Genomic DNA, 21,141 nt, shown 5'->3' with positions numbered 1-21,141 from the left:
TTCGCTGCGGTCACCCCGGAACGCAATAAACTTTGTTACTTAGATAATTTTTACTTTTTCGCTTTCAAGTGATATGATAAAAACCATAGAAGATTGCAGTAAATGTTAACATTATATCGCCTGTCATTTATGTTAACCCGCCCCGCTTCGCTGCGGTCACCCCGGAAGTTTTCGCTTTCAAGTGATATGATAAAAACCATAGTAGATTGCAGTAAATGTTAACATTATATCGCCTGTCATTTATGTTAACCCGCCGAGTGACACGGTCATGCGGGTTGCATATAAATACGTTTATTTTTACCTATGATGAACTAACAAAGGATTTGTACGTTATGGACACTTGAATGGTCAATTATCTCAAGACACTGGTAATTAAAAATTAAAGTGATATGATAAAAACCATCTAGGGTCCAAATCCTAATAACCCCCCAAAAATAAAAGAAATTGGTTCAGCCGTATTAGCGTGATGAGGTAACAAAGGATTTGTGCGTTCTCTTTTATATATAAGATATTATTATAAAACAATTTTAACGTTGATCTTTGTGGATGCCTAATTAGAAACATACCAATTATAAATATGCATGTATTCAGATTTCAGAATGTGTTCACAGCAGTGATTTGTAATACTGATATGTACTACTATATCTACATCGCCTAATATATCATATATTTTACAACAGGTTCACCTCAGAAATCAGATTCATCTACGGTAATATGAGTTTCATCTCCCTTTTCTAGAATAAGTCTCAAATCTGCCAACTACCCAATGTTGAAGACTACCAATGGCGTATTTAGGATTTTGTTTCGAGGAACTATGTCCAACACAAGGAAGGAAGTGGGCAATTGCCCACCTGAGTTTGAGAATTAAATACATTTTAATTTATGCATAAATTGAAATTATAATGGCAAGAGTTGCAGACCGATAAATCCTATATGTGATATGATACAAAAATTTAGGAGTGGATCTAACATTTTATTCTATTCATAGAAGAAAAAGGAAGCATCCTCTTGGCCTTCCTAATTTCCCGAGCTAATTATTCCCCCGTTTTGATTGTCTTTAATTCAAACATTTTCTTCTTTTAAAAATAAGTAAACGACATAATTTTTCCTTTGTTATAATAACCAAAGTCCTGTCATGTTGATATCCGCGCAAGTTGGTATGGAACACCAGTTTCGCTTATCAACTCCTCTTAGTTTTGGTGTTACTGATGACGGCCGACTTGAATCACAACTGACAACGGTCGATAAAGTATGATAAGGGAAAAGAAAGAAAGTAACACCAAGAAAAAGAAACAGAAAAGTAGAAAGGACGAAAGAAAGAACAAAAGAACGTAGTTCTTACATGGAATGAAATTTGACAAATACAGTATTATTTCTGAACAAAGAGCATAAGAAAATGGAGAAATGGAGAGTCAATGACATTCTTAGAAATGGTAAAAAGGATTATTGTTGTGCGTGGAATGCGAAAGACTAACAAATTTATTTCGGGGGGAGCTTGAGACCAGCCCGATAGCCCGCTAAATACGCCACTGAAGACAATTCTGCTCCCCTCATCATTTACAGCATTATTTTTCAACTTCATAAATATTTTGATCATCGCTTGTATATATATACTAGCAGCGTTCACCCCGCTTCGCTGCGGTCACCCCGGAACGCAATAAACTTTGTTACTTAGATAATTTTTACTTTTTCGCTTTCAAGTGATATGATAAAAACCATAGAAGATTGCACTAATGTTAACATTATATCGCCTGTCATTTATGTTAACCCGCCCCGCTTCGCTGCGGTCACCCCAACCCGCCCCGCTTCGCTGCGGTCATCCCGGAACGCAATAAACTTTGTTACTTAGATAATTTTTACTTTTTCGCTTTCAAGTGATTTATAGCGCCTGTCAGTTATGTTAACCCGCCGAGTCACAGGGTCATGCGGGTTGCATATAAATACGTTTATTTTTATACCTATGATGAACTAATAACAAAGGATTTGTACGTATGGACACCTGAATGGTCAATTATCTCAAGACACTGGTAATTGAAAATTAAAGTGATATGATAAAAAACATCTAGGGTCCACATCCTAACAACCCCCCAAAAATGAAAGAAATCGGTTCAGCCGTATTAGCGTGATGAGCGGACAAAGGATTTTTTGTACGTATTGACACCTGATTGGTCAATTATCTCAAGACACTGGTAATTGAAAATTAAAGTGATATGATAAAAACCATCTAGGGTCCAAATCCTAACAACCCCCCAAAAATGAAAGAAATCGGTTCAGCCGTATTAGCGTGATGAGCGGACAAAGGATTTTGTGCGTTCTCTTTTATATATATAGATGGGAACGGTCTTACCCGTCCCCCCCAATGTTGAAGACAAATTTGCGCCGATGGCAGTGTGAAGTTTTACTTTATTCAGAGTGTGAAGTGTTTTGTGACAATGTGTTTTTTTCTTTCTTTCTTACAGACAGGATGCAGTGACATTAACCTACATTTATTGTAATATTACCTTGTCAGCAGAATACTCATGATACAAACAACATATATTCATATTATTGGTGACGGACAATGCTGGTGGTGGAACTTATATACATACATACGAGTCAAAAGAAAACTTTACATATACAGAGTGTTTGAAGATTAATGGACGAACTTAATTATTATTTACTTTTTATGTTTATACAGGTGGACAGTAATCTTTTTTTTTCTTTTTGGCACATAGAATCGTGCTCAAAATTTCGAGGCAGGGGTAATGTAAAGTACCCAAAATCCTTACATGTGTTTGTCTAATTTATGTTGTTTATTATAAAACAAGGAAGTGATATTCATACTGCTTAGAAAAAAATAAAAACAGATAACGTCGGCATCACACCACAATTATAGGAAGTTTTCCTATACGGAAATAACTAAGTAAGAGATTGCAGAAAGAGACCTGAGCTAAGCTCTACGTCACAACCAGGAAGCACCTGAATCCCGGAAAGGGGTTGTGCTGGTTGAGGACGAAGGGTAGACTCGGGGAGTTGTAATTAAACATCGTTTGGAGTTGAACTGAGCTGAACTACCTGTGAGTACTGCATCTATTTGCGATGTTAGATAACCATAATGGTTAAGTTTCTGTGCTATTACGATGTAGTAGATTTCTATAGTTAAGACCATTTCGAATCCTAATAGCTTGTGGTGTGATGTCGAAGATATCCAAAAGTAATTGATTATTTCATTTCTTATCCTAAGATGATTAGTTAAATTCATCCTTGAGTTGTCTAAATACACGGTGTTACAAATTTTAGATGAGCTACGCTCTGCCCCCAATTATAAAAGTTTCTAAGATACTAATTCATTCCAGTTAGAAATTTGTAGCACACGTTAATATTTAGAAAAAAAACATCTGCACCATTGCTGTAAACTTCCTCTTTTTTATTATTTCTTGAAAACTAAAAAAAAAAAAAAAAAACGTTCATCTGCACTCTGGTCTTTTCGCGCTATACATTTTCAAATCATTTTAAAGCTATATATTTATTAAAGTATATTATATCACAAATGGTTCACCTTGTGGAACAAATGGAAAAGCACATAAGTGTATGCCTTATAGCCTATTTACTAAATACTTCAATAGTAATTATACGTTATTGATACATTGATCATTTTTCTGTAATATCTTAAAATCAGTCATTTAAAGAACAAACAAATTAACAATTAACATCCATAGTAGGGCGGCTTAACCCGAAAAATCAAAGGAAAACTGCATTTAGTAAAACTTGGCACACTTCATTTAGTAATTATGAAACTTGGCACACTTGTAGAGTGAGCCATGGAAAACATGTTAAGATATGGAGACATTCGAAATTTGTGTTTGTTTGACCGCCATTTTGGAAATTAATATGGCGTCCGCGCGAAGCCACAGACCTTTACTTAAATAATAATATCTCCTCATAGAACTACCCTAGAAACCTCCTTCTTGCGTCATTATTAAAGATAATGAAAGAGTTTAGAATTAAACTTAGTACATGTTATTTATACAGCCACCATATTTAAATATAGCGACTGTTATCAGTAAATTTTAGTGGTACTCGTTACTGAATATTGTTATAATGGCAAATAACTATGAAACTATCAGATTTGTACATTTACGTAGAGGTAAACATGATAGAGCATAATCTAGCCTTTCCAACGATGTCACTATCTTTGCTCCATCTTCAAAATAAAGGGAGCTAGTCAACTTTATGTATTACATGGTGTTGTGCTTTGGAATCTTTAATTTCACACCAACGTGTAATTATGTTCTCAAGAAATTACGATAAATACTTCTTCCTCAAGTCAAATTAAAGAAAACGAATTTCCCAAAAAATATCAGACTAGCAAAATATATTTGCTTGTTTAGTCGCATGCTACACTGATTTGTCTACAGTTACAATGTACGGTGTACGACCCTTATATTAGTAGAAAACTATTTTGAAATAATATTATTAGAAATTGTATTATATAAGACTTTTTTTTTTGAAAAAATGAAAAATCAAAAGTTTCAAAGCGTCAAGTCACTTCAAGTGCAAGCTCCTGCACAACTTTTGCGCATAAGCGTACACAACAGTCCTTTCTTTTTGTGCTTGTAAGCATTTTGACGGCATCGTTTCTTACAGTTTCTCTTAATCAGTTCTCTTACTTCCTTAGAAATTTCCGGTTGAGTTGACCGTTTTGGTGTTGGTTTCTCATCTAGTAAAATCCATCCCCAATCTTGTGGTGGTGGAGAATTAATGATGTTCATTGTGGCTTGGTCCCAAATGTGACCACTTTGTTAAAATGTCCTTAAAATATACTGCTTCAAAGCATCAGCTGTTAGGGGAATGTTGAACATCGTTCTGTTGAAGGAAGTAAATAGTTGCTTTCGAGCCTCGTTTAAGTCATTAAGCCACTCGTCTGAGCATAGCAGAGCACGGTATATCATTGGAGTAGATCAAATACATTGTCTCTGATTGTATCTTGAGGAAACGACAGAAACTCAAATGCTTCCAATACTTCAGGAAATGAATTCCATCGCTTTTCCACGCCCGGCAAAAAAGAAGAAAAAAAAACACTGTCGCATCCACCAAAAGCGTGGAAACCGCGTAGTGCAACTGACTTTCGTTCTCCAAGTTGTTCACCAATAACATGTATATAGAAGAATCTAGCATGTTGAACAACCGGTTAAGACCTTGACGTTTCAACTAGAAATAGTACGATATTGCCAAAACCAAAACATCGGTGTCAACTGTTCTTTTACAAATGTCATGTTTACCATGAAGTATAGCATCCTGAACGTGCAAAATAATGCGGTTATTATCTTCTTCGTGGTTGCGAACTTCAAGAAAACTTTCGCGAAGGCAAGAGCGATTTGTTATAACTCCTGAACCATGAATAGATACTACTTCAATGTCTGAAAAGTATCCCGAAGTTACTATTTCTTCTCCTAGGAACGGAAATAGTTCAGATTTATTTTCGGATCTTTTAAGGAAGTTTTGCCAGTTCCTTGGCAATGATCCATTTGGCTGTACCTGGTTTTGGCAAATATCGTACTATTTCGAGTTGAAACGTCAAGGTCTTAAACGGTTGTTCATAAAATTTGGTAGTGGAAAACTTACTAGATTTTTCTATGTCCATGTTATTGCTGAACAATGTGGAGATCGAACGTCAGTTGCACTTCGCGGTTTCCACGCTTTTGGTGGATGCAACAGTGTTTTTTTTTCTTCTTTTTTGCCGGGCGTGGAAAAGCAACCATGTGGAAGCGATGGAATTCATTTCCTGAAGTATTGGAAGCATTTGAGTTTCTGTCGTTTCCTCAAGATACAATCAGAGGCAATGTATTTGATCTACTCCAATGATATACCGTGCTCTGCTATGCTCAGACGAGTGACTTAATGACTTAAACGAGGCTCGAAAGCAACTATTTACTTCCTTCAACAGAACGATGTTCAACATTCTCCTAACAGCTGATGCTTTGAAGCAGTATATTTTAAGGACATTTTAACAAAGTGGTCACATTTGGGACCAAGCCACAATGAACATCATTAACTCTCCACCACCACAAGATTGGGGATGGATTTTACTAGATGAGAAACCAACACCAAAACGGTCAACTCAACCGGAAATTTCTAAGGAAGTAAGAGAACTGATTAAGAGAAACTGTAAGAAACGATGCCGTCAAAATGCTTACAAGCGCAAAAAGAAAGGACTGTTGTGTACGCTTATGTGCAAAAGTTGTGCAGGAGCTTGCACTTGAAGTGACTTGACGCTTTGAAACTTTTGATTTTTCACTTTTTCAAAAAAAAGTCTTATATAATACAATTTCTAATAATATTATTTCAAAATAGTTTTCTACTAATATAAGGGTCGTACACCGTACATTGTAACTGTAGACAAATCAGTGTAGCATGCGACTAAACAAGCAAATATATTTTGCTAGTCAGATATTTTTTGGGAAATTCGTTTTCTTTAATTTGACTTGAGGAAGAAGTATTTATCGTAATTTCTTGAGAACATAATTACACGTTGGTGTGAAATTAAAGATTCCAAAGCACAACACCATGTAATACATAAAGTTGACTAGCTCCCTTTATTTTGAAGATGGAGCAAAGATAGTGACATCGTTTGAAAGGCTAGATTATGCTCTATCATGTTTACCTCTACGAGAATGTACAAATCTGATAGTTTCATAGTTATTTGTCATTATAGCAATATTTAGTAACGAGTACAACTAAAATTTACTGATAACAGTCGCTATATTTAAATATGGTGGCTTCTTAACTCTTTCATTATCTTTAATTTGAAGCAAGAAGGAGGTTTCTAGGGCAGTTCTGTGAGGAGATATTATTATTTCAGTTCTGTGCCTTCGCGTGGACGCCATATTGATTTCCAAGATGGCGGCTAAACAAGAATGAATTTCGATTGCCTCCATATCTTAAAATGTTTCCCATGCCTTACTCTACAAGTGTGCCAAGTTTCATAATTCTTTCACTAAATGCAGTCTTTTATGACTAAGCCGCGCTACTACCATGTCTATTCATTCGAGCGATATTTCCCCACATGTTATCTTTCTAATAGATGTGTGTGTGTGTGAACTCATGAGGAGGGAATTGTCCCTTCCTGCCTCCTAAATGACATCCCTGCCTCCACCTATGATTGGGAGTTGTAACGAACCTTGTGCCGAGGATTGCTTGACACCCACCTTAATTCTATTTAATACAAATAAGCAGTGATTAAGTTTAGCCAAACTATCATTTGACACGGTTCTGATATCTGGCATAATAAAAAAAAAAAAGAATCCCCCAAGTAATGCAGGCTTCAAATCTCCCAAACGAAAATGCAAGGTTATCAAGATTACAAATATTAAATATTATTTTAAATAAAAGAAAATATTCAATTGGCTTTTTATTACAAATAATCAAATATCAAGGAAATGAATACAAATTAACAACAACAATTTTAATTCTGTGAATGAGCTTCTTAATATGAAGAGTGAAAAAGTAATCTAATTGCAACTGAATAATAGGTGAAAGTTACTTGAAAAATAGTTAAATATACTTTGATAAAATGAATAATTCCAAACAAGAACAATTCTAACGCTATTAACAATTTCAAAAGTTAATAAAAATTTACTCGGAATAGAAAGTGTCGAAACTTAGTCAAAAGCGACCGCGACTCGATCAAACAATTTTAATAAAAATATATATAACGCGAAAACTATTAAACTCTCAAAGCAAGAAACAAGAAAAATTTAATTCGACGTCGAAATCAATCTCTCAAATAGAAATATCAAAAGATTAATGGGACGCTAAATGCAATATTCCTTTAGATATCAAATTACGAATTATTTTCATACCAAGTTAAAAATCTAATAATTAATAGTCTAATAGCTACTTCTACTGTTAGCAGGAAAAAGTATTAGTCAAATTGTTAGTTAATTAATCAAACCAAGGTTATCTGGGGTTTAGGTTCTAGAAACTACAGCTAGGTTTGTACTTACCAATTTTCAAACTGCTCTAATCTGTCACTGGGATCGTCTGTCCTCAATCACCTCTACTCGATTCTACTGTTCCCAAATATGCAGTTAATAGAAGAAAACTTGGTAGGAAATCTGAAGATTTTAGAAAACGCCAAACCGAATTTAATAATAACTTCGTATTATTCCGACCCGTTAATTCAAACGAAGAAAAATTCAACTTCAAACTTTCTATTCCTCCGTCCTCCGTTAACATTCGACCAAATACAACAGTCAGGTACTTCCAGAAGGACAATCCAGATGGACATTCCAGATGGACATTCAGCGCAGCAACTAACCTGGCTCACGGCTTTCGCTCACGAGCGAGGCAGCTGTCTACTGTCAGAAGTTGAATTTTTCTTCGTTTGAATTAACGGGTCGGAATAATACGAAGTTATTATTAAATTCGGTTTGGCGTTTTCTAAAATCTTCAGATTTCCTACCAAGTTTTCTTCTATTAACTGCATATTTGGGAACAGTAGAATCGAGTAGAGGTGATTGAGGACAGACGATCCCAGTGACAGATTAGAGCAGTTTGAAAATTGGTAAGTACAAACCTAGCTGTAGTTTCTAGAACCTAAACCCCAGATAACCTTGGTTTGATTAATTAACTAACAATTTGACTAATACTTTTTCCTGCTAACAGTAGAAGTAGCTATTAGACTATTAATTATTAGATTTTTAACTTGGTATGAAAATAATTCGTAATTTGATATCTAAAGGAATATTGCATTTAGCGTCCCATTAATCTTTTGATATTTCTATTTGAGAGATTGATTTCGACGTCGAATTAAATTTTTCTTGTTTCTTGCTTTGAGAGTTTAATAGTTTTCGCGTTATATATATTTTTATTAAAATTGTTTGATCGAGTCGCGGTCGCTTTTGACTAAGTTTCGACACTTTCTATTCCGAGTAAATTTTTATTAACTTTTGAAATTGTTAATAGCGTTAGAATTGTTCTTGTTTGGAATTATTCATTTTATCAAAGTATATTTAACTATTTTTCAAGTAACTTTCACCTATTATTCAGTTGCAATTAGATTACTTTTTCACTCTTCATATTAAGAAGCTCATTCACAGAATTAAAATTGTTGTTGTTAATTTGTATTCATTTCCTTGATATTTGATTATTTGTAATAAAAAGCCAATTGAATATTTTCTTTTATTTAAAATAATATTTAATATTTGTAATCTTGATAACCTTGCATTTTCGTTTGGGAGATTTGAAGCCTGCATTACTTGGGGGATTCTTTTTTTTTTATTATGCCAGATATCAGAACCGTGTCAAATGATAGTTTGGCTAAACTTAATCACTGCTTATTTGTATTAAATAGAATTAAGGTGGGTGTCAAGCAATCCTCGGCACAAGGTTCGTTACAGAGTTGGAGGTAAATTGCATTTGTGTGTAAAGAACTACAAGAAAAAGAAATCATTGGTTTTCCTATTAGTACGCTTTGGTGTCCAGTGGTATTTGATGATAAAATATTGTTCCTAAGTTTAATCTTTACTAATGATATATAGCTGATTCAGAAGCCATAATCGTGATGTTAGACCTTCCATTGGGTTGAAAACGGTGATTCTTCTTCTTTCATTTGTAAGTTTCTCGTTTGCCGGCTAACTAAAATAAATTTTAACTTTAATGCCGAAAAGAAATCTTTATAGATTATGTACCAATCCAATTGTTGCTAATTATATCGTATACTAATTTCAAAGTTTGCAGGATAGTAAGAAAGTAGTGTGTGTTGAAATTATTCCATTTTTATTTGCTTGCATCTGGCCATCTTTTTTTTTTTTTTTTTTTAAATCTAGTTGTAAAACAGCCCAATTTTGAGATATTTAAAGGGGGAACTTATCCAGTCGGATCATAAATTTCTATGGGTTTTGGTAGTACATTTTAAGTTTGTATATAGATGGGATATCTACAATTATTACTATATTTTATATTCCAAAATTCGACAACGTTATTAATTTTTGTATATATTCGTAATTTATTTTAATAATATTTAACTATATTTTCATGTCTCATTTCAGTTGCAAGAAATTCAAAGAAGACAATGAAGTTATTATATTTTATGGTTTTATTGGCCTTCGCTTCAAGAACCTTAGCTTTGCAAAGATTAAGAGAATTATACAATTGGAAAACAATTGAATTCGCATACCGAGATCAAGCTTCAAGGAAAAATGCTATTCGATCTGGAGAATTTGTACCTGGCAATAGTTTACCATTGGATGTTGATGTATATGACAACAGGGTATTTGTAACATTCCCACGATGGAAACCTGGAATTCCAGCTACATTAGGTGTTATTCCTCTGAACACAGGTCCACAACCTATTACTCCTCGAATTCAACCTTATCCTGACTGGGCAACGAATAAGCAGGGAAATTGTAATCAAGGTCTAACGTCAATTTTTCGAATAAGCGTTGACTCTTGTGGGCGTCTTTGGGCTCTGGATACGGGCGCTGTGGAAATTCTCGACGGAAAACGACAGATATGTCCACAACAATTAGTGATCTTTGACTTGTCGACAGACAAAATCATTAAGCGTTATCGTTTTCCGGACACAGTTGTGGATGGTGATAAATCTATTCTCACTACTATAGCAACTGACATTAGAAATAATTGTAACAATGCTTATGCATATATTGCTGATGTGACAGGATTTGCTCTTATTGTGTACGATTTTAAAAGAAATCGCTCCTGGAAAGTCGAACATAACTATTTTTACCCTTATCCTTTGAGTGGTAAATTTAATGTCAATGGAGAATCGTTTAACCTTATGGATGGCGTGTTAGGCTTAGCTTTGTCGCCAGTGCAAAATGGTGATAGACTTCTTTACTTCCATAGCATGGCTAGCGTACGTGAATCTTGGGTACCAACCTCTGTTCTCCAGAATGAGCAGACCGCATCTGAACAAGACGAAGCGTTCATGGTATCTGAACCAAGGTCTTCCCAATCTGCAGCTTCTGCTATGGACAACAGAGGAATTCTATTCTTTGGGTTGCTTTCACGCAATTCTATTGGCTGTTGGAATTCCAGAACTCGCTATGCTATGCAAAATATTGCAGAAATCGATCGAGATGATCAAGCCCTTCAGTTTGCCAGTGGTGTCAAAGTTGATCAAAACGCTCGGGAGCAAAATTTGTTTGTCGTTACGTGTAGATTCCAAAGTTACATGTTGGGCACTCTTGACAATAACAGAGTGAACTTTAGAATACTTACAGCACCCGTATCACAAGCAGTACGAGGAACAATATGTGAGGGACGGGGTGGAAGTAGTAGTAGTGGTGGTACTAGTGCGAATCTTCTTTTCCCAAGTGGTTATGGACCTCGTATAGCTAACGACACTGTTTTCTAAGTGCCGTATTACCTAAGTGTGTAAAACATATAGCAGTATAGCAGTTACACATATACTTTGCCTCTTCCATCTAAATATTTTTGTTTCGGTTTGCGAAAGGGTTTTTATATTCTATTACAAATAGTTCATAAACTCCACAAATTTTAATTGTTGATAAGATGGAATGTAATGAGAAAATATTATTTGAGAAAGCTAGTTTATAATCTGAAAGAAAGCTGTTTTAATTTGCAAAGTATTAATCATTCTGTGTGATTACTAATATCTTTAGGAAAATAATACAAGAATATTGCATTTTTGCAAGATGTGCTAGTAGTTATAGCCTAATTATTAAGTTAACAGTCTTCCTATTTCCTAAGCCTCGTTAAATGTAAATTATTGATAATAGAATTTAATGTATTATCAAGAGGAATGATTGCTTCACAATGTTCATTTAGGATTAGTTGAGACTGACTAATTCATTAAAGATTCTTTAAAGGTTGCACGAAGTTTTCGTTAAGCAGCAGTTAGGCATACTTAACGAATGATGTTCAAGCTAACGGCAGGACTTCTTTACAAGTCAAAGAAGAAAGAATCTTGAGAATCTTTATTTCTTATATTAATTTTAGTACGATTCATGAAATTTTAATCAACCTAATAAAATACGCAGAGTTATTGTAAATAACTCTGTTAGTTAAGTGTTTTTTGAAAGTACAATTAAGTTACGATTTATATAAAATTATTTATGTTCTCAGAAAGTTACTACTCAGAATACATGAATGAATATCTTTTTGCATAACTTACTGTATGAAGTATAATCAACTTATTAACACACTAATTAACTTGTAAAAATAGGCTAAGTAATATTTTCTCAGTAATATTCAAGAAATAATTTTTCGAAATGTTTCTAAATGGAAAGTTTTATTAATTTATTTATCTCCTTGTTCATAATAAATTCTACATTAAGCACATATTTTTGGAATGCTCTCACCAAGCTTTTTACTTTCATATCCCAAATGTTTAAAAGACATTTATTTTTTTTTACACATTAACAATATGGTGTTTAGTGTTCACAGTATTTAATTGCACGTAACTCTACGTATCTAGTGTCATTTTTAAAATTGAATAGATTTTATCGAGACCTCATGCATCAAATCATATTGAGCAATTTAGGTTCTACACGTAAAAAAGAAACTTTGTAAATATATATTTTTCAAAAGAAACACATAAATAAACATTTATTAAAGTAACGTAAGAGGAATAAATATGCATTTGATTTCGCCTCTACTTGAGAATGAAAACATGTCTACATACATCAAAACTAATGATTGTTTGGATTGTTCGTACTGCTAAATTCAATAAGCAATCGGGCTATCTTTCCAATGATGATTCCTTTCATGAATGTATAACTTATCACTTTTGAAAAGAGCCCGATCGCTCATTGAATCGAAAATAGACACCATCATGAAGAATAAACTATAGATAATGAAGTCTTCATGTAATAACATTTTATAAAGTAATTTCACATAATGTGCCATAATGACTTCTACTTCTCTAACCATACTGTGCTCCAAACATTTGATTCCATTGATGTTGCGAGAAAGATTCATGTGATTAAATCATCCGCACTAATACAAATTAACACAAGTTATCGATACTCGAGCATTCACGTAATGAGATATAAATGGTTTGGACAGAAGTATTGAGGACCAAGAATACTGTTTTCAAAAGAAAAGAGCGTTTAATACCAAATTAGGAGTGATAATTAGGTATAAATGGATCGTTCGTAATTATGATTTGACTCTCATAAGGTACACGTTTAAAAATTTAGAAAGCATGGGAAGAGCAATGCCAATTCTTTGAAACATGTTAAGTGATTATGAATGTGACAAATAATACTACAAGTGACACGAATTTGGTAACGTTGGTTAAACAGTTCAGAAGAGGATGGTTTATTACAACATTCTTACTTTCGTAAAACAATACGAATAAAAAATGTTGCTTAGATTATTGTTTATGAAACCTACTGAAGAAGAAAAAATATTTTAGTAGGGTCTGCGAGTGTGGCAACAAAATAATATGTATGTTTAGTTTTTTATAGGCTTTTATTCAATTAAATTAATCTTGAATTTTAGTTATGCTTATTCTCAACTGTGTTATGTATTGAAGAACGTAATCATTAAAAAAATTTCTATGTAAGTACATCATATTAAACAGATTATGCATATCTAGCATGTACAAGAGTAAGCTTTGCTATTTCTAAAAAAAAGTGTGAACTATTTTTTAAAATTAGAATTTCGCTTTAGTGTTAACGAGAAAGCACTATTTTCTAATAAAGATTTGAATATACCATATTTCAAATCTTGTATTTTTCTTTTACAAAACAATGAAAAATAAATAAATTACACATTATACAATTTACAAGTTGGTTTCTATAATTAAAATTCCTTACTTTGATTTGAGAAATTGTGCAAAATAAGCTGAGATTTTGTTTTCTTGTCTGTACATTTATAATTATTAAGCTTTAAATTTTTAAGCATAATCACATAAAATGTAACTTCTTAGTAAAATCAATAAACAAAAATATATTGAAGTGCAATACTTTATGACAAAAAATGTGTTTAATTGCGTCTTATTCAAATTAAAATAGTCTGTAATGCACCTACTCTCACAGTAAGTGTTGCATTATTAGATTAAGGTATATTCTTATAGGAGGCTTGGTGTACGAATAGAGAATTTCCCACAGTGAAATTGTTCTCTTCGCAATATACATAAAAAATTGATGAATAGTCAAGCTGCGCATGAGATTACGTTAAATATTAACTAGATTATGTAGTACTAACCTATAATCGAGATCAATTTTAACAATTCTTCAACAGCCTTTAATATATATATGATCTCGATTAACTCTCGATATATATCACTAAAACATATTTCCTTACATATTATCTTCAAATATTCATTCTTCGTAACTCATTCGTCATAGTTTATATATTTATTACCTTAAAATCCTTCATATTTAATTTTATTATTATTAGTTTCCGTTGAGGGCTTCCTTCAAGAAGCTAGAATTAAATACTCGATATAAGCATAATGAAACTATAAATTAATTATTGTTTATTATTTTCATAAAAATTGCATATTGCAGATAAAAGATATTGTCAGAATTACGGCAGCTTGATCTAATTCTAATTATTAAAATTCATATGCACATTATATATACGTCATCGAGAACAGAAACTAAAATCCTTCTTATTGTTAACTCGTCTATTGTAGTAATTTTTAAATACTAAGTATAGATACAGTTGGATTTTAGCATTTGACATTTTGATCCGAGGCCCTGTTCAATTTACAGCTTCATATTTCTAAACTAAATTACTAATCACAAACACAACCAGGCCCGCAACCAGAGGGGGGAGGGCTAAGGGGGCCTGGCCCTCCCTAAATGTTTCGTAGCCCCTCTACACCTCAATACAAAATGCTATTATTAATACAGAAAACACAATTTAGATATTTGTAAGATAATTTTTATTGACTTGGCCTAACACATTCATGCCCCCCAAACCCCTGTGGTTGGTTTCGGGTCTGAACACAACCTGTAATGCAACACACAATGTAACACAACTTTACCAAACTGTAAAAACATTTCTAAAACAATTCGGTTGTTTATATTTTCGATTCGGAAAGGTTTCTCTTAATTTTTAATCTTAATACCACAAGATGCGGAACAAACACCCCATCGCCATACTTCTAAAATTTTATGCAATGCGCTGCGGGACAGCTATATAATAGCGGCGCATTACAAGTCAGTTGTGCATAAAAGCTAGATTCTTTCTTATCTTTCTTAAATACTACCTATATTTTACACAAGTACGGATGAACTTGTCTTGAACACTGATCATTTCAGAAAATATTTGATGTAGAGGAAAATATTAAGTGTAAAATTAGACAAACAGATGAACGGAGAATGTTTTATAATGCTGATGATTATAAAAGGTGTGTACATTCCATCAAACATCAGATAACTGATACATCAAAGATGAGGGGAATACATTGCTGATGGATTATATTTTTAAAACAACAAACAAACAAAACTTAGCACCACAACATCCAGTCAAAAAATTTTATCTTGAGGGCAATTATAATCTAGGAACCCAATCTCAATTAAAGGGACTATACAGGGCGTTACTGAAAAACCGGAAAATAAGGCTCTTATTTACAGAGTTATTGCCATACGAAACTGTAAAAAGAAAGAAAACGAATAATAATAATAATAATAATAATAATAATAATAATAATAATAATAATAATAATAATAATAATAATAATAATAATAATAATAATAATAATAATAATAACCTCGAATATTATTAGGTAAGAGAATCACATTTATCCTTTCAAGTAGTAAGACAACAATATCAAGGTGGATTTTAAGAAGCAATCATGATTGGATTAGATCTGTTAAAGAAAATATTGTGTAGCTTCAATCATTTGATATATGTGACAAATAATAAAAAAAGGACTTTGATTCATGTGGGAAGCACGCGCTCATTTTATGTGGATGGTCCCGGATCTCTTGTGAGAATGTTTGTTTCATATGCAAATGAATATTTCCAACTTTCTTTAAATAGTACCAGAGCGCAGTGGCATGGTTTTGTAATCTGGATTTCTTGGATTGTCGTAGGGACCGGTATATAGTGTGATGGTTGATCTTGCATGGAGCCGACGCTAATAATAGGTCTCATCTTTTATAACCTGGGTATTGCATAAGGAAGCAAAACACAAGAATTGAAACTACAAACGAGAGTTCAGTGAAAGTGCTCTCATTTTTTATACGAGGGGTCTCTGGTTCACTTCTAAGCCATGTGAGTTTGTGATGGACGCATTATGTTAGTGGATTTTCTTGAGTTCCTTCCGTTTCCTCTTACATTATCATTCCATCAATTATTTGATAATCATTCGCTTCCATTAATCACCAGTCTCCTTTAGCCTACAGAGAATAAGAATCCAAATTCAGCCTCGCAACTTGGCAGAGGGGAGATACATAAAAATGATCGAAAATGACCAATGTGTGTGTCGAATCCATAGTTTTCGGGATCGTTGAGATGCACAGTGACACTTCTGATGCCGTGCCCCGACCTATATCAGTGCCGAATCCACAGTTTTTGTGGTCGCTGAGATGAACAGTAGCACTTCCGATGCCGTTTGAATCCAAATTCAGCCACGCAGCATGAGGGAGGAGGAGATAAAAATGATCGAAAATGACCGATATCAGAGAGAGCTTTCATAATGGTAAAACGTGGCTAACTAACGGAACATATTACTATTGTTTTCTTAATTTAACCCAGCGAAGAGGGTAAACTCGAAACATTTTAAACGTTAGATTCCTTATCATATATAGCCTTCATGCAGTTAAACTCAAATCGAATAAGTGGCCACTAATACTCTCTCCTTTTGGCGCTAGTGGTTTCCGGTGGGGCACTCGGTCGAAGAAGTATAATTTTTTTTTTTCAGAGCAGCCATAGTCATTAAAATTTTCCCTGGTTTTCTTCATTAACACTAGGCAAATGCGGGATAATACCTAAGTCTAACCTAATGGTGCGAGGTTAATTCTTTCTTCTCCATTCTTCCCCCCTTATTTCCCCAGGCACTGTGATCGCCGAGGAATCATTCTTGGCACGTGACGGGCTAACATGTTCATAGACGCAGAAAGCCCAGAAATCTAATTTCTGATCCTAATTTAAATCCAATTGAAAAAAAAATTAAGAAGAATGGAGAACATTTTAAAGTTACATCTAAGGGAATAATAAGGAAAAGTAAAATAAAACCTCCAGTCTTATGTTCCATTGCGATACCCTTTAGACCAGCGTTTCCCAACCGGTGTGCCGCGGCACACTGGTGTGCCGTGAATGGGCCGCTGGTGTGCCGCGAGGAATAGAAGCAAAATTGTTAATTTTATAGCAATCAAATTGCTAAACGTAGGGAAAAATGCATATTTGTATTTCCATGACTATGAACCTCTACTATGAATCTACAATTTTAAGTTTCATACAGGGTTACTGTTCTGTACATTTCTAATGTTGAAAAATGTATTTGTTATCATTGTTATGACCATTATTGCTTCTTTATTGTTGCAGATTATTTCGTAACTTGAAAATTTAAAATATAATTCAATCCTTTCGACAAATTATCTACATTTGTGTTTTAAAAATATAAGAGATTGGTTTGTTCGTTCGTTATTTAGTGATCTTCCTTATTAGTAAAAGGTTGGATACAGTTTTTAAAAAGAAAGCGTATTTTTAAAAACCTATTTGTTTTCTATTTTTAAAATAGAATGAAAAACCTCTCTGAGAAGGAGGTCAATAATCACAGAAAAAATACCACTGTGTTTTATATTTACAAATAATAATATCTATAAGTGTGCCGCGAGAATCCAAGTAATATCTATAAGTGTGCCGCGAGATTCCAAGTAACACCCGTAGTGTGCCGCAAGTTGAAAAAGGTTGGGAAACGCTGCTTTAGACTAAAGGAGACAAATGACTTTAAAAAGTGAATGATTATGGAAGCATGCATGAAATGAAAATATGAAGGAAATAGGAGAATACCAAGAAAATTCACGAACTTGGTCACCAAAACTCACATATGAACTAAGGTTGACTCAGTTATCGTTTACACGTGAGATGCACTCTTTACCACTGATTTTTCTTACTTCGGGGAACAAGAGAAAAATTATCATAACAGGGAACAACGTTTCTTATTTTTTAAAAGGTGTTTAAAATTATACATAAAATTAGCATCAAGGCTTCAGAGTTTCGTCTACATCGTAACATGAAATTGTCACTTTCAAGACTCCTTGGGATGTTTTTAATGCTATTATAGTATGCATGTAATTCACAACGATTAGCTTCTCTTGGTTGCATAATACAGCTCCAATGAATACGTGCCTAACAAAGGGATTTCCAGCACTGAAGAAGAACGTTTGAAATTTGATTTTGTGTCAAGTCATAGGACTTTATTTTAAAGCTAAAATAACTCTTTCATCCAAGTAATTTGAATGGAAAGAGTAGCATCATCGAAACTTGCGGATTTATTCTTCCTTTGTTTCCTGTTGGTAATTTCTTTCCTAGCCGTGCACGTGTCGTGCGAAGGAATAAACAGAGCACTTCAAGGTTGAATCCTTATTGTAAGTAATTCAACTGTTAAGGTAAACAAAGTGACTGATGGTCTGAACCAAAATGAGCCGTGAAGGACTAAATTGGGTCTATGAACTTCATTCATTGTCAAGTTCGAGTACATTAGTTTAGGTTCTGATACACTTTCTGTCATTTAAATCCAAGGGCAGACACAGTTTTGGTGTACAATACGATATGTATCAAATGGTTCCGCTGCGAGAAAAATCGATTTCTATTAATTGCATAGGTTGAAGAACTAACGTCCTTGACGATTGATGTCTGCAAATCTTTAGAAGAATGTTGTGACCTCGTCTGAATATCTGAATTTAACATAAATGTTAAACTTCCAATTATGTTTTCCAGTAGAATACCTTTCAAATTATAGATTGTGAAATTTTAAGTAATAATCTAAATTCTGCAGGGGAATTGAGCCAAGGAGTACTCTTCGGAAGTGGAATGTGTCGTTAAAGGAGAAGCATGTTTCTAAAGCAGCAGTCAAACTTTTTTTTTTTTTTTTTTTTTGTCAGAACCAATTTTATCACTCAGAACATTTTACGGACACAATATTATTGCTCCCTCCGAAAGCAAATTTATCATTTTTCAGAAAGTTTTGATTATTTGTTCCACCATTATACTTATGTTTTTAAAGTAGTATTAATTTAGGGATGCCCAATTCCGGAATTTTTAAAATCGGAAAATTTCCGGATTTCAGAAAAATAATTTCGGAAAAATTCCAATGTCGGAAAAAATCCGGAATTTTTCCGAAATCCGGAAAGTGAAATTTCCGATTCCGGAAAATTTTGTTCAATATATATACAGGGTGTTTCGAAACAACACCGAAAACGTTTGGAAGGTTATTCCTGATACCAAGATAAGACAAAAAGTATAGACCATCCTGGGTGCACAAATGCTTCCTTTCGGAGTTATAGACTCCCGAAAACATGAAAAAAAAAATGAATTTTGAAGGTCCATAGCTCCAAAACTATGGGACCTACCGTAGTCGGGTCAAGACTTCACTTAGGAACTACTATGGGCCCTATCCAAAAATGCATGTTTCAGAATCCTAAGGCACTCACGAACCAATTTTTATAGAGGGAGTTTTGCTACGAGCATATAATTTGAAATACTCTCAAACTACCTCTAACAAAAATTGTGAAAGAAACGTAGGATTCCTAAACATGGATATTTGGATAGGGCACATATTGATTCCTAAGTAAAGTGTTGACCCGACTACGGTAGTTCCCGTAGTTTTGGAGCTATGGGCCTTTGAAGTTCGTTTTTTCGTGTTTTTGGCAGCCTATAACTCCGAAAGGAAGCATTTGTGCACCCAGGTTGGTCTATACTTTTTGTCTTATCTTGGTGTCAGGAATCATCTCCCAAACGTTGTCGGTGTTGTTTTAAAACAATCTATCTATCTATCTATCTATCTATCTATCTATAGCTTCAACCGGTCGCTTCGTCCCCGAGTAGTAGATAAAAAAGAAATATATTTTCGTCAACTTTTCTCATGTCCTAGCTTAACAAATTGTTTTCATTGAAGTCAAAGAAAATGTTTCTGTAACATGTATGGAAAACCGTGAGTTTGTTGGTGAAATGTACCTCAATCTTCCATTGACCTTTTTTCCGCAAAATAGTAATTAATTAGTTAATTAATTTGAATGTTTTGTGCGGAAAGTTCATTTTAGGGTGTTATTATTGTACTAAGAATTATCTACTATAGTATCTATTCACAAATAAAAAAGTTGACTTTTTTTCAGAAGTGAAGTCTATGTTGGTTTGTATACCTTACATGGGCTTCTCGCACTAAGTCAAAAATGATAAAAATCAACTTTAAAAATTTACTGCGGGCAAACTATTTGTTATTTTTTAACCGGATTTGAAGAATATGCTAGGGTTTGACACAAAGAATCTTAGAAAAAAATTGCGCTGCATTTCGTTAATAATAACGTAAGATAATTTTAAAAATATATATACTTTTCAAAAAATCAAGGTCGTTGAGTCCCCTAAAATGAGAAAAAAGCTTATATTTTTAAAAATGTTGTCTTTAGTGCATCTAGGTTTGAATATGTTGGCTATCTGAACTTGCTTTTAATATCACTAAAGTTTGTTTTATTATCTACATCGAAAATTAATTAATTAAAAATGATGTTTTCTTATTTTTGAAACCGGTCGCCTCTCGACTTTGAAGTGTTTCCAATTGCTGGATATTACCCCACATGTTCTCAACCAATCAAATAATTCTATTTGGTTGTGCGACGAAAGAGCGTTTAACAACTTCTAAATTTCTATATGGCAATTTTGAAATTGTGTTTAAAAATAGTAACTACTCTCAGAGCTACCAACATTTTAAGAATATATTCTTGTAACACTAGCGAATGAAAATCCTTGGCGGGATACTGATTTTCCATGAGGAGAGACGATACAGTTCAAGGTCATAGAAGTAGAGGGCGCAATTGTGCAAAGACAATGAAGAAGCAAAGTGGGAATCGAATCTTACGGTAGCTCCATGCAGGGGAGGGGTTGTCTAGCATACATAATGTTCGCGTGCGGGAGAGAGAGAGGGAGGGAGTGAGTGAGTGTGTGTGTGTGTGTGAGAGAGAAAGAGAACCATGTTGTCAGTGAAATGAATCAATT

General features: G+C 33.8%; 1 protein-coding gene across 4 annotated transcripts in view; it reads left to right on the top strand.

Moving 5' to 3' along the window:
• The window catches only part of LOC145664525 (protein yellow-like), a 129,287-nt gene extending 116,562 nt beyond the window's left edge, over positions 1 to 12,725 (top strand). For all 4 annotated transcript variants that reach the window (XM_081731265.1, XM_081731263.1, XM_081731264.1 and 1 more), the window contains one exon: positions 10,032 to 12,725. In XM_081731265.1, the coding sequence (XP_081587391.1) occupies positions 10,055 to 11,359 (1,305 nt within the window). In that variant the 5' untranslated portion in view covers positions 10,032 to 10,054 and the 3' untranslated portion in view covers positions 11,360 to 12,725. The remainder of the gene's footprint in view (positions 1 to 10,031) is intronic.
• Positions 12,726 to 21,141: the final 8,416 nt, after the last annotated feature.

Source organism: Thermobia domestica, chromosome 11, assembly GCF_964235325.1.
Source record: "Thermobia domestica chromosome 11, izTheDome1.hap1.1, whole genome shotgun sequence".
NCBI classification, from domain to species: domain Eukaryota; kingdom Metazoa; phylum Arthropoda; class Insecta; order Zygentoma; family Lepismatidae; genus Thermobia; species Thermobia domestica.
Note: the sequence above shows the minus strand (reverse complement) of the source record. Positions and strands in the feature narration are given on the sequence as shown.